Source organism: Drosophila teissieri, chromosome 3R (assembly GCF_016746235.2).
Source record: "Drosophila teissieri strain GT53w chromosome 3R, Prin_Dtei_1.1, whole genome shotgun sequence".
NCBI lineage: Eukaryota > Metazoa > Arthropoda > Insecta > Diptera > Drosophilidae > Drosophila > Drosophila teissieri.
Window position 1 is genome coordinate 15,470,953 of NC_053032.1, and position 16,770 is coordinate 15,487,722.

A 16,770-nucleotide genomic window follows, 5' to 3' on the forward strand; every position below is an offset into this window, starting at 1 on the left:
GTTTCCGTTTTTGTATTTTTCCCATTTTTGTTTGGCGGCGCAAACGGGTTGTTCTGATAAGGGCAAGAACTCTTTGGAAATTAAACGCCCCAGTGGCAACAAAGGCGTGCGCCACAGTTTTAATTATAGCCGGCAGCAGGGGTGCGATCCGATTCGATCCAAAGTCCCACCCCGTGTGGTTGCCCAATCCCCGCCAGCCGCAATGGCGTGGCTCAATCGAATAAAAACGGAGATGGCGATGGCCATGGCGATGCAAATGGAAGTGCCGTAATGGCCTCCCTTTTGGGCGGCTGCACTCTGCGCTTTTCAACCGCAGCCAAATTGGGTTCAAGTAAATTCTATTAACCCGCCGAGGTCATAAATCATGCGGCTAAAACACGCTACCGACTTCGGACATGAGTTATGGAAATGGAACTGCGCACTCCGCACTGCGGGATTGCCGGGGTCCCAGGCGGAGGAGGTACTGCCTACCAGATCTGCTTGGAAGATCAGGAGGCCCAATTCCGCAGAAGGAGCTGGCAAGGAAAGAGTTAAGCTTTCTTTGTTTACGCTCCGAGGAGTTGTCATTTGGCTAACGAATGTTCATTCGTTTATTTATGGATTGGACACTCGGACAGTGATGTATCTTTCGAGTGAGTCAGGGGAAAGTTCGGATATCAGAAGAGAAGTGGAAGAAGAAAGGCAGTTTTTGTGGAGGAGCTCAACTTAGGCTATTCATGCTATTATACCAATATTTAATTATTTATAACCAAAGCGAGAATTTAAGTGTAACCAATCTATGTTCTATACCTTGAAACATTTTTATAAAAATTTCGTATTTTTTAAGTACGAGATATAAATTTCATTCTATCACATGAATGGTGTACTGCACTACCAAAGCAATTTAATATATGAATATATTAAATTCTTCGTATAATGTCTACCGAATGTGGGGTCTTTCTAATTTTAATTAATTTGTCTCTGTTGAAACAGAAACCATCAATTAACATACATTCTGGATCTAAAGTATCTTCCATTCCGGTTCCCCAACTGCATAGCCACTTGCGATTGGCAGTGGTGTCTTTTTTGCGAGGCTCCCTCGACTGTTTGTTAAGTATACGCACCTTTGTTTGCCAATGGGGCCAGGTCGTGACTCATCACTATAACTGGCAATCCATAATAATCCGCGAGAGGTGTTCAGTGCGGTGGCTGCCGGGCATTGTTTTGGCTGGGAAACGTGAGACGAGGAACGCGGAACGTGGAGCGGAGACCACAACGGCCACAAAACAGCAACGACATCGACGCCATTAACGTTAACAATCATGGCTACTGGGGTTGATTGGGATCGCCACTTGGAGTGGGTACCCGTGGGGAGGAGTACGGGCTGTGCTGGGTTTTCGTTTCGGTTTTGGGTAGGTAGCTGGTAGCTGGTTAACTGACGGCTCCAGCGACCCCAAAACGCATACAAACATTATTTATTACTTATGAGCGCTGACATTTTGTTGTTCGCCTTTGGGCTTTACGTTGCTTTCAAAGCCTTGCGATTCAGCCATGAGAAATTTATGGATGGCTTTTCGTTGCCAACGAACAGCATTTGAGTCGAAACTGGACCGAGGTGTACCATGTCACTTTTCCGCGGCTGTCTGAGGAAAAATGCTCCTCTGGAATGGAAACTCCGTTGGCTGTTGCACACCCGCTGATTGCTCCTATCAACCAAAGCGATTTTTCCTATCGCCAACGCCTCTAATACAGCCCGTAGGTGTGCACATATATGTATATGGTATACATAGAGGGACATATCGAATATCTGAGAATAGATAGTGGCCTTAGATAAGTTAACGTATCTTAACAGAGATTTGGACTCCGCAACTAGAATTTAGAGATATCCCTCCCGGCGGCAGGCCCCCAACAAGGCCCGTCCGAAATCGCAAGTCAATCGGTGGCGGCTACTTAGCCCAGTACCCAGTACACGGCTCCTCCTCTTGGACAAACATCCGAGTGGGTCTGGGAATTTGCTTAACCGATAATGGGGGGAAACTCTATCTGTGACGTCGCCGATTCCTTATGTGGCGAGGGATTGGGCACTGGGGATGGGTTGGCGGCAAGGAAACGAGGTTGACCCAGCTAGATAAAAGTATCTAATCTTGGCTTTTTAGCGATACACGACCACCAATGCAGCCGTATTTATAAGATAATGAAGATTTCCTATCAATTGGACTAGGTGCTTGTTGTTGCTGTAGCCGTTCCTGCTGTTGCTGTTGCTGTTGCTGTTACTGTTGGTAGGATATCGGTATCAGTTTGGGGTATCTGCAGCCAGTTAAGGTTCCATTTCCAGTTTGGGTCGGGGTTTAGGTGCTGGTTTGGTTCTGGCTCTGGCTCTGGTTCTGGTTCTGGGCCTGGGCATGGCTCGCTCTCGCGGTCTGTATCAGTATATCAGTGTTTGAACTGATAATGTCCCAAGATAATAAGCGATAATAATTTGAATTTTTCAGTAATTCCTTAAGTTTGGACGCCCAGCGCCATGGAATCTAATCACAGTTGGTGAGTGTAACTGGGATTTTCAACATGGAAACATTGCCTTTGCGCGTTCGTCCCGAAACGAAAATAAGAGCACATCGCTGTGCCTTTAAGGATATAAATCTGTGACAAAGTGATATAATAAAAGTGTTATAACAAAAATGTGTCAATTTCGGATTACTGAAAGGCTATCAGCTATCCACAAAGTGCATCTACCGAAATCAGTCGTTTATATAAGAGCTTCCAATGATTTGTGAAACTTTTGGCGTGTGTTTCGGGAATTGAAAATTTGATCTTTGGCTCATCGATAAGATACTGCTGGGCCCTGAGTATAAATTCCAACTGCCAAAGCAGCGCTCAAGTAACACTTGAGAAAGCGAAAGTCAACTTTGGAAGTTAATTAACGATCCGCTGATTAGATTAGAATATGCTTATTAACTACTGCCTGATACCACATAGGCACCTCAAGTTTTATTTCCAAGAAATCGCCAAACACCCATGAGGTGCAGTTTTCGGTCCGAGTTTAACCATTTTCCCCATCGATCTTATCCCCATCTATTTGGCTATGAAAGCTCGTGTTTCTCTTCGGAATTTCAATCCGTACCCGGTGACATTCTGTTTCATTCGAGTTGCTGCTGATGTGGATGTAGCCCCTTCGTGTCACTTTGAGGCCTGGCTGCTTCTTCCTCGTTTTCGTTATCTTAAGTACACATTCCGAGGTACAAACGTCAGTTGGCGATAAGGCCACGAAAAAACAGCAACACCACCCGAAGAAGACATCAAAAAGCAGTCAAGTCAACAACAAACAGAAAGAACCGAGGAGCGCAGGGTGGAAATCGGGCCTTGGGTGGGGGATCCGACTGCTCTAAATGCAATCTGTTTGCACAACACCGACCTGAACCCATACCCATACCCATACCCATAGCCATATATGGTACATGGTCTACCTATACCTGAGCTGCCCGGGATCGGGGAATTTTCAGCATTTTCACGCCAAACAAATCGGGCAGATGTCAAACATTTAATTAGGTGCACCGCAGCCTAGAAAAACCAGGGAAACGCGAACTTCTTAAACACTATACTATATGGTATATAGGTATATAGGCGGCAGAAAATCGAGCGACTTACACAACTCAGCTGAGCTGCTTGGCGGTTTCAGTTTCTGCATATGGTAAATACCATTATCAAATCATATTATCTTATTTATAAGCATTATCGTGCCACAGATACAGATTGCCTATCTATGGAATGGGCATGTAAAAAAATCATATATACTCAGATATCTTACCGAGTGTGGTTATTTCGTTGCTGGCACAGTAAGTTTTGCACTTTCCATTAAAACGCGCTCCGTTCCCCAGCCAACCCGTGTCGCAATTATAAAGCAATAATTAAGCATTATAGCATTGAACGAGAGAAGCCAGATCGTAAAGTGGCGAACCAGAAAAGTGCTAAAATAAAAATGAGTAACAAACGCGTGTAATAAAACAAATACGGCCATAAAATACCGAGCGTTAGGCTGAACATGAATTCATCGTAAATTACGGACAACAAGTGTGTGTACTAAAAACGTAAAAGCTGCCTGAAAACAGAAAACGTATATAATATACGTTTAGGCAAGCACAAGGAGTGCGAACTAAGCCCACTGTGAATGTGAATTGTGACCGTTCTAGTCCTCAAATGTACCAGTGAACTTTGTGCCTTGAAATCGCCGGAAATTTCGGAACATTGCTAGATTTATCCCGCTTCCGATTTGATTATTAATTCTCCTTGGTGTCACTTGGTACCAGTACTCAACATCTTTGTGATATCAACATATATTTTTATAATTTTTGATTTGGTTTGAATCATATAAAAGAAACCCCATTGGTGGGCTTTATGATTCAGCAAGAAACCCCAAAATTAAAGATTTATTTTGTGCATATGAGTAGTTGGTACACCAGTGCCTTGCTTTGAAATAAACATACATACATATATATATACACACTTATATCAGCGTTATACCATTGGTATATATCTAACCTAGTTTGTGCACAAATAGTTGTCTTGTTTACCAGCAGCAAACACTAAAGTCTAAGCTCCTATAAAAGTCAACAAAATTAGCCCAATTATTACCAAACAGTTCAAAGTTGCCATTGCTAAGTAAATTAGGGTTACTCATATGGTATATGCCAATATGAGGGTTTATTTAGTGTCAACCAATTTGAAAATGTTCCACCATCATCCAAAGTAATGATTTTCTAAACGTTACTTCCCATCTTCTTGGATTTTCTAATGCTAAAAGTTATGAGTATAGTGATAAAAACAAAGGCAACACATTTACATTTATGCAGCTCCCGAAAGATTGAAAACGAAAACATAGACAAACTTTATCTTATCGTTCATGATTTGGTATCGTGCAAGACAAGGCTATGTGCTTGGCATTATCATTTCTTTATTTGCCGAAGTTTTGAATGAGAAACCCTGACCCGGCGCCAAAAAACTAGCAATCTGTTGAGGGAAAGTTATGCGAATTTACCTGAGCAACGACCGATTAGATCTTGAAAACTCATGGTATCGGTATAAACAATTGTATGGAAGAAAGGCAGCCATTTTGCAATTCAGTCTGAAGCCCAATAATGTTGCCTACAGAAGTAATTTATGGTGGATGGACTTCATTTCACGGCTAATCAACAGGGGTATCAATCAAATTTCTGGACGGAGCCTCCTCAGCGCCACTTGAGTGGTGCACGAGCCATTTCGAGCAGCGGCCCTCGCGACATGCCCAACTTTTGTACAGTCACGTAGTCGGGCGCGGCTGCTTTCCACCACCCACCAGCCACCCCGTTCCTCCCACTGCCACCCACGAGCTCCACCTCCACCTCCACATTTACCGCAGACCTTCCCTGTGGATCCCCACAACTCGACGAGCAAACAACCCTAGCTGGCAATAAACAAAAACTGTTTTGCCACATGAAATGACTTTCAGATTTTGTTGCTGTTGTCGTTTTGTAACGCGTGACTCCCATAAAAAACAAGAACAACAACGGCACCAGCGTACTGAAAGTTTATTAAAAAAGAAATAGAGCGAAAAATATAAATAGAGGGAGAGGGAGCGGTAGAAGTAGAGGTAGAGGTAGAGGGCCAGGGAGTGACAGAGACAAAACGGAGGGGACTCAGCAATGCGACGTTATCTTATCACTGAAAATGTCGCTTTCGTAAATGGCGGCGCACAAAATAATATAATACACACTCACCCACCCCAACGTACATCCCCCAACACATACACACTCCCTGCCATATTATTCTCGTCTGTAATTGTTAAATTCTAGAGTGGCTCTGAGTAGAGGACGCCCACTCTAAATGTTTCCCAAATATCTGTTCATTTATCAGAGTACAGCTGAGGTGCCCTAATAGCAATTTACATTTTTAAAGAATAACTAAATCCTATCTAATTTGTGATCCTCAAAATATCTACCTCTTCCTTCGGGTAGCTGTTCTCTTTCGTTTTTTCTTGAATAAAAACCATTTTTCAAACAGCCTATACAGTTCTGATAATTCTTGTCTATCTAAAATTACGATGTAAACTTAAAAGAAGTAACCCACTAACTCACTTTTTTTTATCAACAATATAATGAAGTTTTTGTTGAATAACGCACCTACTTACCTATGTAACAACTAAATTTGATCTGCTTAAATTGTTTCATCTTTCATTGCGCGTTTGTTACTTAAAACTAACAGAAGCTTTATCCTAACAGTACTAGGGAGAATTATTATACATTCATATTTTGTAACATTTTACTTTGGAAATTTTAGTGTTTCTAAATATTGAAGTATTAGTAACTTAACTTAATAATAATACAAACAAATTACTACAAGGCCAATTTTACCTTACATGTAAAATAGAAAAATGTAGCATACTTACGAGGGCCTGCATTCGAACCAAAATTAATGTGTATACTTTCAGGATGTAAGCAACACTTACGATATTGAAACACTTACGACCATCAACGACAAGCCACATACGCCCCGTTGCTTAAAACTTTCCCTGACCACATTTGTAACTAAAACTTTGCTCTAGAACATTTCAGGGACAATTGTCTTTTATTAATTCAAGTGAAATAAAATTAATATTGCAAAGATGATGTAAAAAAATATACAAAACTAAAACTTAAATTGCATTAAAAATATATGGGTAATGCTATGGAAAATAGATAAATTAATAGCTAATTGCATGAGATTATTGGTTACTTTGATTGTTTTTGTTTTTCGTTTTCATTTGCCGTTTTTGTTTGACTTAACTAAAATTTGTGGCTAATATCTAAGTGGAATTTGATTGTAAGAAATCTCAAAAGGTATTCGATTTGATAACCAAAATTTATATGAATAGTCTTAGCCTAATTTCTGAATCGATTTCATGCTATTGGCGTTTTGCTAACAATTAAACTACTAGTATAACAAATTTCGAGTAGTGGACCATTAAAATTCGACGAAAATGTAAATGTCAATCGACTTAGACCGTATGTACAACTAATGATTCGATAGAGTTTAGATAGGCGAGTGTTCTTTGAGAACTGCTCTTGGTATACAGGCTATAAATTCTTTGGAGCTATGAGATTAATGTAACAACAGTATCTTTGGTCATGGCGACATACAGCGTGTCGCGCCTACTCCATCTTCACCACTGTTTCCCGGTCAACGCCGAACTTGTGCATCGCATAGTTGGTCACATGCTGCTCATGTTGCCCCAGAAGGGCAGCAGTCTGCTGCTGCAGTTGCTGCTGCTGCTGCTGATGTCTTTGGAAGGCGGCCAGTTCGTAGTGCTCGTCCAGCGAGGCTGATCGGCTGAGCATTATCTCCCCATGCTGCTGCTGATGCTGCTGCTGCTGTTGCTGTTGCGACTGATCCATCTCCTCCATCTTGATGAGAGCGGGCTGCTCATCCTCCTCCGGGGTCAGGTAGTACGGCGGTGAGGCTCTCGTGGGCTTGCACAGCGTCATTCCGGCCTGGTGATACGGATTCTGCAGACTAATAATGTTGCTGTGACTCAGGGACGATAATGTGCTCGATGCCGTGGTCGGTGTTGAGGTGACCATAAGTCCCGACGACGCCGTGGAGCAGTTGGCCTGGGAGGTGAGCGACAAGGCCTCCGTCTTGATCGCCGCCGCCGCTGCCGCCGCCGCTGCTGCTGCTGCCGCCGTAATGGAGTTCGGCAGCAGTTGGGCCAGCAACTGGTGGTCGCTGGTGGAGCCGCTGTTGCTGCTGCTGCTCAGTTGCTGAGCTTGCAGATATTTCTGTATAAGTTTGGTGTTATTCTCATTGCTACTATTGTTGTTGTTGTTGTTGTTGAAGAGCGTGCTGTTGTTGTTGTTATTGTGGAGCTGATGAGTGGGCGATGGGGTGTTAAAGATGGATGTGGGTGTGCTGGGTGAGTGCTGCATGCTGCACGATTGCTGCTGCTGATGCTGCTGCTGCTGCATGTTGAGGGGCGACATTTGGTAGTTTGAGTTGGGCGACATGTCCAGCCCGGAACAGAGCTGCTGCTGTTGCTGCTGATGTGGATGAGTCTGATGCTGATGTGACATGCCCGAAGGCGACAATGAGGAGGAACCCATGCTATGGGGCGAGCTGGCCGCCGATGAGTGCTGATCAGCCATAAGCAGCTGCTGCTGCTGCTGCTGGTACTGCGGAAGCTGTTGCTGCGGCTGCGATGAGTATGAGTTGTATGGTTTCAGATCGAGCTGTGGTTTCATATCTGACCAGGTGAGCGGGGAACAAAGAGAAAGCAAACATCACTAATTAGGCATGCACATGGAATGAAAGGTCGCCGCAACTCACCGTCATTGATATCCATCTGGCTGCTGTCCAGGACCACGCCAACGTTGTGGCAACTGGTCGCCATTGAGCCACTTTCCATGGTGGCATTCAAGGCGTTCTTCAACTTGGACTTGGACTTCTCGCTCTTGGTGCCCTTGGGCTTGCGCTTGCGTTTCTGTAAAGGTAAGATAACATTGTTATAGGGTACGAACTTAAATGCCATATATAACGATACCGAGCTGTATTCTTAATCATTCCCCTATAGCTAACAAAAATAAGTTTAAAATTAAAAATAACATGAAATGGTACTCGTAAGCTTATTTTTAAAATTTTAGGATGAACATGTAAAGGCCTGATTTAAAAAAAAATTGATATCTCAAATTAATTGAATCAAAAAATGTATTATCATTATTATTATTATAGTAGATAAGTTCATTTTCAAGCAAATAAATAAGAATAAACTTTCAGCTGCAATGTTTTTTATAGGGAGGGCTTACCTGTATGGTGTCCTTTTTCATGGTCAGTGGCCGTGGGACACTGTGGAGCTTAAAGTACAGGCCGCAGGCATTGCAGACGGGCTCTCCGGCGGGATTGCGGCGCCACAACGACGTGTGGGTGGTGTTGCAGTTGGAGCAGGAAAGTCCGGCTCGCTTCGAGGCGCTCTAAATGTGGCAACAAGAAATCAACGAATTAGTTAGGACTAGAAGCGGTCGGAAGGTAGAAGCTTTTCGTGTGGAACAACGTTTTCTATGGCAACTCAGTGGCCAAGGAGGTTTACGGGTGTACGGATCTACAGATCTACGGTTTTACGGGATTACGGGTTAGTCAAAAGTGGTTAGCATCGATTCTGGACTAGGTTAGTGACTACTTGCTCTCCTCTGTTAGTTGGTTTTGCTATTCAGAAGGGTTTCGGTTGGTTGGTTGGGTTTTGGTATGGGGTTTGGTATGGGTATGGGTATGGGTTTGGTTTGGTTTTGTTTGATTTGGTTTGGTTTGGTTTTGTTTTTGGTTTCGGTATCGGTAATTAATGGGCGACCTACCAAGCGTCTCGAATTGGCGCGACTAACGTGCTCGTCGAGCGTCGTCGCTGCAGTTGCTGCCGTTCCCGACGCCACCGCCGAAGTCGCCGAGGTTGCATTCGAGCCTGGGCAGGAGTAGGAGCTGGCGGCACCACTCGTGTTGGCCTTACTACGGCCACCGCCGCCCACATTAAATGAGTTGGTCTTAAAGAAATCCCCGCCTGATTCAGCGGCCACTGGAATTGAGCAATCAGAATGTTGTTGGTTGTAGTACACAAGAAGCAGATGCAGAGCAGATGCAGATGCAGATGCAGATTGATCAGATTTTCTCTGTTGTTGATGTCTCTTTTCGATTAAACTAGTTGGCATTGCGTAATAAATAATAAATTCAATTAATTTTTTCACTCTCTTGGAGCTTTTGGAGCTTTCGAGCATTGCAGGGGGGCGGGGGAAGGTGGGGCGGTGGTGCTGAGGCTGGCGGATGCAGATTTCTATAAGTTAGGAATACCCACTACCCACTAAACACTGAGAGGTCGCACACAGAAATTTTGTTCCACACAAAAGCGTTTGATTCGATTGGTTGATTGGTATTGGTTAGTAGTAATTGCTGGTGGTAGTTTTGTGATTTTGTGAATTTGTTTTAGACATTTACCAATCTTCTAGGCTGTTTAATTAGGGGTCGATTCATGCCGTTCATTTTCATGTACAAGCCGCAGGCATTGCACAAATAGTGTCCCGTGTTATCGCGTCGCCATAATGGGGTTGAAATCGCACCACAATTGACACATTCTCGCCCCTCAGTGAAATAATCGGCATCGAATAATGCTTCAAAGATTGACATAGAAATATCGGAATAAGTCATAAGGTTTTGCTAGGTGTTTGAGTTGATTTGATTGAGTTGGTTTTGCAATGTTTGCTGTTTTGCTGTTTTGCATTTGGGTATTGTGTGTGTTTTTTATATTTAGATTTGCTTTTGTGGTGTCTTTTTGTAGGTTTGATTTTATCTCAAGAGTTGAAATAAAATTAATTGAATTTATTATAGAGACGTAGGCTTAACGCTAAGTATATAAATAATAAAATGTACTAGAAAGTGTAGTAGTGTATGGGCATTACAACAGCTGCTTGCAGTTGGCCACCAGTTGCTGACCCAGTTTGGTCTGGGTTTGCTCAGGTTATGCAAATATGGGATTCCTTCTCGCCTGGTGTGCGTGTGAAGTTCTACCTAAAACCCTCTCTCTTTCGTTTGCCCACACAAGGGAGACAAACAATCGGAAAGGATTTTGGTCTGTGGTGTGTACGTTTGCTGAGTGCTTATGTCCTAGTCTAGACTAATTCTTGGTTTTTCGATCCGCACGGTAACTTACTTGCTGACAACGATGCCGAGGCGGAGAGATAGGCTCCAGGATCTACGCGTCCAGTGGTTCCATCCACTGCGGCCGCGGCTGCTGCATTTGCAGCCGAAATGGCCCGTCCATTCCGTATCACATTCGAGACCACGCCGGCTCCAACTCCGACTCCGACGCCCAACTGCGTCTGTCCGGAAGCGGCGGTGGTGTAGCCTAAGGGATCGAACCAGGTATCGTTCTGCAAGGGAGTGGGGTGTATGCTGGTCAGTGGGGAGCTCAGAGCAATCATGGAAGGGGGGGCAGCACTCACCTGACCACGATAATTGGGTATCGGAGCGTAACGTTCCACCGAGCCACTGTTGGGGTATGCGATCCGCTGGAAGGCTGGCAAAGTACCGCCGGTCCCGCCGCCACTGTGGCTGCTCCTCGGCGATTCGTAGCCGTCCTCCAAGGAGCTGTTGTGTCCATTGACCGCCGCCGTTGCCGCAGCCACCGCTGCCGTCGTGGCCGCCGATAAGCTCGAGTGGTGCAGACCCGCTGGCCCCGGACTGCTGCTGCTGGAGTTGTGGTGCTGATTGTGGTGATGATGCTGCTGCAGTTGCTGCTGCTGGTGTTGCTGATGTTGCTGCTGCTGTTGCTGATGGTGCTGCTGCTGGAGGTGGGCGTGCGTTTGGTTGGGCGACTGCATGCCGTACTGAATGCCATTGGCTGTCTGGGTGAGCAAGGAGCCAGCATAAACAGAACTGTAATCAAGAAAGAAAAGTGAAATTAAGCATTTAGATATTTTTTAATTCTATTGCTTTGACTGTGCAGTTATACCTATAGCAATAGTTCTTCAGATACATATTATTGTAATTCGAGAAAAACATTTTAACAGTCAGTTCAATTATTGCCCAGATAAACGAAAACTTTGTACGCGTTTAAAATCGCTGGGAACACATTCGCACGCGATACGCTGGCGTTTTCAATCGCAGCGGCTGCTGTTATTCCCGCTGTAGAATAGCACTGTTACTGTTACTGTTACTGTTACGGATACTGTTGGGAATTCGAGGCGCTATTAACATTTCCTGGGTGTTGTTTACTTTACAATAATGAGTTGGTTTTGCTTGGGACGGACCACCAGCGTCCAGTTTTTGGCATGTTTGCAGTTGAGCCTGTGCGGGTGTGGCCATAAAACTTTTAATTAAAGAATAAAAGTGTTTGCAGCGTTGTTCCCCCTTCAAAATAAAAACGTCGTAGTCTTTTGTTTGTTAGCCTTAGCCAACAGTAGCCTGTGCAAATATTTTTGCCAAGACCCGGAAAGACATTCAATAAACAATGATGGGGGACAACAAAGTGCTGCGTAGGCAAAACTTTCGTATCGCCATCGATCTTTAAGAGATTGGGGATCAAGGATCGACGTTCGGGGGCTTTCGTTTTCACAGGTGCACACTTATTACGCACTAGATTGCCTGGCACAACCAGATATTATTTTTTTGTTAAAAGGTACGACTATCTATTTATTTTCAAATGGGCAGAGAGGAAACCCGCGGAAGTGCTCAGCTCAGCATTAGCGTTTTCATTTTCGTTTTGATTTATTTGTAGTTTAGTTTTCAGTTTTATTTCGGGCCGAGTTCTCTGGATGACGAGATGGAGGTGGAGATGGAGACCGAGATGGAGACCGAGACCGAGAAGAAAGCACAACCGAATCGGGGCACGCGCGTTTGCATAATGACTTGAGTCGGGTTTAGTTTTATGCCAATTCAGTTGCAGTTGCCGTTGTCGCTGCTGCTGATGCTCGTGCAGCAACTGCAACTGCGATTGCTATTGTTGTTGCAGTGAGTGTTGGCCCAACGCAATCCATCGCACTAAACACACACACACAATGCGATCAAGTGACTAAAGAATAAAGTCAACCGAAAAAAACGCATATCTATGTATGTATGCAATTATCAAACAAACGGCTTGCAAATAATTTAGTCTTTGTTGCCAGAATTTATACGGCGAAGTCTTTTGCAGCTAGATGCGCACGCTCTGTGATAACAGCGGCAGTATTTGCAGCCCGAGATGCCCCACAGCTATAGCCAACCTATAATATATAGCTGCATATATAGGAAGTCTGAGTGACAAGAAAAAGTGCACGACAACGATATAACTTTATCGCCGCTTCGGTTCACTTCTGTTGTTTGTCGCAGGTGAGTATTTTGCGTCGACTTCTTGTTCTTCGCATACTTATGAATGTATGCATGGCGAAAATGGCATGTGAGCTGGCCAGCAGCGTGATATCTTCTTCTGGTTTCTCACTGCCACAAAAGCGAAACTGGCCAAAAAGTCACATACGAAATGCGGGGCACATCGGCGTCACCATCACCATCATCCGGCACCAGATGACGTTCTGCTACCACATATATATGCAATTGCATATCTCCACCAACGGTGGGTCATGCGCAAATCGATCTCTATAACTCGAATCTCATTCAACTGCATTTGTAACATGTTACTCCTCTTGTTTCCCTCTAAAAAACCTAACATTTTAGGCTGCTCCTCACATGACTTCATATATACTTCAACTGAATGTGCATTCATGCCTGTTTCCATATGCATATGCAAAACACGTTTTCAATTTAAATAATAACATAGGCAAAACAAACAAATACAGCAAAACAATAAAGTGTAAGGCAAAAAGTGTGGATGCGAATTACCAGAAAATAGTCGAGTAAAACGCGATCGGCAATGTGCGGGTGCGTTGGGTCCGCTGCCTCCCACCGATGTATTTATAATTTCCCGAATATATACTACCGTACCGCTCCCGCCCCTCCCACCGCTCGTACCGCTTCCCTTAACCCTTCAAGGTGTACTGCAACTCGGGGGTTGCTGAGTCAGCAGCGGCTGCCCTGAACACGAAAGAATAGAGTTTTGCCATGCATTTGAGGCTGTTTCTGTTTCTGAGGGCTCCAGTTTGGGTTTCGTTCGGGGGTTTCTATGTCACGGGATGGCTTTGGGTTACCCCAACTCTCCAACAGTCACACACTCGAAAGGTATCCTCACCTCCTCGCGAGCAATAGAGCTTGCAACCCGAGTACCCAAAACAAGCTAGAAAAATGCGCTACAATTGCAATTTGCATTTACTCTTTTTTTCGGCTCTGAAGAGTCGCCAAGTTTCGACTGCCCGATCAAATGCGGGTCGTGCCCCCTTTTTTTTTGGCTTTTAGGAGCTAGCTTGCCACAGTTTGTGGCACGTGCTAGTTTTAGGCCAAATGTGGCAGCAGCCTGGACACGTGCAGTACTAGGTGCCTCATGCTGGTCGGAAAAACTAACTAAGAAACTTAGTGAACCATTTAGATTTCCCGCGTCTGGTGGGGAAGTCGGTTCTGCTCGGACTAGGATCCCAAAACGGGAAAACTCATGAGTCAGAAAAGCCATGCGTCAATAATTAAGACATTGCATATTCTTGTTTACGAAATTTGAGCGGCAATTTGTATACGTATATTCTGCTGAGTTCGAGCTTGCAGATGATTTCTTTGGGGGAAGCCAGAGGCGACGCTATAAAATGCCAAGTGCAAATCCTCTTTAGTTGATGTCTCGCATTGTTTACTTTGGTTGTGGACAAGGTTAGTTTTTCTAATAGAAGCCGAACAACATTATTGGATAATCGGGAAGATTGCGAGATATGTGTCTGTTAAAATAAAAACAGTCTCCGAACTTTGTAAAAATAAACTTTAAAAGGAAGGAAAGGGTTTTCTTAAAGAGTAAATAAAAGTTGCTGTAATCGGCATGGCGAATATTGGATCATCATAAACATTCTTTTCACTTAGGGACCTATTCTTAACTTTCAAAATCGCTTAAATACTTGTAAGCTATACAATTTAAAACAAATAATATTTCTGTTTCAGAGATGCAATTTTTTGGATTTCTGTACCTACATATGTATGTATATCCACTTCCCTCAACCGAAAGTCCTGCCCCACTGACACGGCTCCCACTGGAATGCTCCTCACATGAGACATCTGCGAGGGCCTCACAACTGTGTTTTGTTTATGTTTTTGTTGGCCCGCTGGAAACACATTCTTGGAGCAGAACTAACTTGGTGTCTAGATGAAAGTGGAACAGATTTTCGCATTCCACATATTGGGTAAACCACCTGGGAATGCCATAACGCCATAACCATAACCGACTGTGTTTGGGTATGGACTTAGGATCGCGAGAGACGGCGGAAAAAAAGGGAGACCGAAGTCCGAGCTTTGGAACCAATACCCACAATGGGGGCTTCTGTTTGGTTCGTCATTCCGCCCGAGAAATCGCGCCAAGACGGGAGAAATATGAATCAGCCGGCGCGGTTCTCTGTTAGGTGATCGCTGATCGCTGATCGGAGCTCCGATCATGACTTTTAACGGTGTCGCCAAGCGGGCGAAAGGCACGTGCGCTCGCCCGCTTCGTGATAGTGAGCTCATTACACTGCTCCGCGGCAAGACTCACCTGTTCTGCAAGCTGCTGCCGAGCTGGGCGGCCCCAAAGTAGGCGTCGTTCTCCGGCGAGAGGCTGTCACGCTGGGAGGCATTGGTCAGCTGGGTGAAGCTCTGCAGGGTGGACAGCGCGTGCGAGGACGATGGAGAGTCCCTGCCCGCCGAACTGGTGGAGTTGTTGTGGTGGTGATGATGCTGCTGCTGCTGTTGTTGCTGGTGGTAAAGTTGCTGCTGTTGCTGCTGCTGCTGGTGATGCAGTTGCTGCTGGTGCTGCTGCTGCTGGTGCTGGTGGAGTTGCTCGTGGGTGAGGGCATAGGGACTGGGGTCCTTTAGCGTATGCAGATCGGAAACGGAGGTCAGCACATGGTAGTCGGTGCTGTGGCCATCCTCGAAGCACTCGTCCTTCAGCGTGTCCTGGATGACCTCGTCAATGTTGGGCGTGGTGCCCTGGGCCGCTGCTGCCGCTGCAGCCGCCGCCGCTGCCAAATGCTCGTGGCTGGCCATGCCCACGCCCACGCCGCCACCGCCTCCGGTGTAGACGCTGTAGAACGCAAAGTTGTTCCGCATTATGGGATCCGTGCTGGCGTAGTGCTCGTAGAGCTGGGTGGGTGTATGATGGCTGGGCGGATAGGGGAACTGCCCGAAGAGGTGATGATGCGAGGCTGCTGCCGCTGCCGCCGCTGCTGCTGCCGCTGATCCGCTGGTCAGATCATAGGCCAGCCAACTGGCCTGGTGTTGCTCCTGCACCGCCTGCTGATGCTGTTGCTGCTGCTGCGCCTGCTGATGCTGCTCCTGCTGATGGTGGCTTATTAACTGCTGGCTGAGAAACTGCTGCTGTTGCTCGTAGATTTGGGCTTGTTGCTGTTGCTGCTGTTGCTGTTGATCGTCCGACTGGTGGTAGCTTATCACTTTTGTTTTAACACTTTCACTCGCGTCGTTCTGCGCTTTACTATTATTATTATTAGTATTTATCGCACTTGGATCGTCATCGATCGCTGCTTCGGATGTTGCTGCGTTGTCGCTTGCTGCTGCTGTTGCTATTTCTGTTGCTGTAACTGTTGATATTGATGTTGCTGATGGTGCTGCTGTTGCCGACGCGTTCGCTGTGGTAACCGCTTGCCTTGCTGTTTCGCTGACAACTGAAGTGAGAGCCTGCGACCGAGCGGACTCAAGTGACGATAAATTCGCTGCGGCGGGCGTTGCTGCCGCAGTCGGCGTCGCTGCTTCTCCGTTCTCCGTTTCGATCGCTATTGCCGTCTCTTTCGCTGCTGCATTTGGTCCTGTTGCTCCCGCTGTTGTTGTTGCCGCTATAGCAGTTGTTGTAGCTGCTGCTGCTGCCGCTACAGTGGTTGCCGCTCGTCCTGCCTGCCGCTTGTTGTTGTTGGACTTGGCCGTGCGGATCTTACTGTCCGCCGCATTCGTAAGCAGACTACCGCCGCCCGCCTTGGCCCCCGATCCCAATGCCGATCCCGACCCTATCAACACCCCTCCCGCCGCTGTCTTCTCTTTGGGCTTTGTCGTTTTCGTCATGATTCCGGCGCTCCACACGATTATCCGGATTCTCCGCCGCAATCCACGTACGTGTCCGTATCCGGCGCGATTTTCACACAAACTGATTTGATTTCAGCGGCTTGCGGTTCGAAATTCGAAATACGGAACAGAAAAGCAACATGA

At 45.6% G+C, this 16,770-nt stretch overlaps 1 protein-coding gene and 1 pseudogene across 6 annotated transcripts; one reads left to right on the forward strand and one right to left on the reverse strand.

Moving 5' to 3' along the window:
• The first annotated feature begins 3,822 nt into the window (after positions 1-3,822).
• On the forward strand, positions 3,823-6,127 carry LOC122621962 (annotated as a pseudogene).
• A 526-nt stretch (positions 6,128-6,653) lies between these two features.
• LOC122621959 (box A-binding factor) lies at positions 6,654-16,717 on the reverse strand. 6 transcript variants are annotated; one of them, XM_043800012.1, is made up of 8 exons: positions 12,098-12,428; positions 11,474-11,808; positions 10,965-11,397; positions 10,673-10,892; positions 9,330-9,544; positions 8,787-8,951; positions 8,311-8,464; positions 6,664-8,227 (listed from the first exon to the last, which is right to left on the reverse strand). In XM_043800012.1, the coding sequence occupies exons 2-8, from the start codon at positions 11,521-11,523 to the stop codon at positions 7,140-7,142; spliced, it is 2,325 nt and encodes a 774-aa protein (XP_043655947.1). In that variant the 5' UTR covers positions 11,524-11,808; positions 12,098-12,428; the 3' UTR covers positions 6,664-7,139. The 6 variants fall into 6 exon arrangements, with proteins under 6 accessions (XP_043655942.1, XP_043655941.1, XP_043655947.1 ...); XM_043800007.1 differs by lacking the exons at positions 9,330-9,544; positions 11,474-11,808; positions 12,098-12,428 and adding exons at positions 9,961-10,133; positions 15,110-16,698 and having other exon boundaries at positions 6,654-8,227; XM_043800006.1 differs by lacking the exons at positions 11,474-11,808; positions 12,098-12,428 and adding an exon at positions 15,110-16,697 and having other exon boundaries at positions 6,654-8,227.
• Between the last annotated feature and the right edge of the window lie 53 nt (positions 16,718-16,770).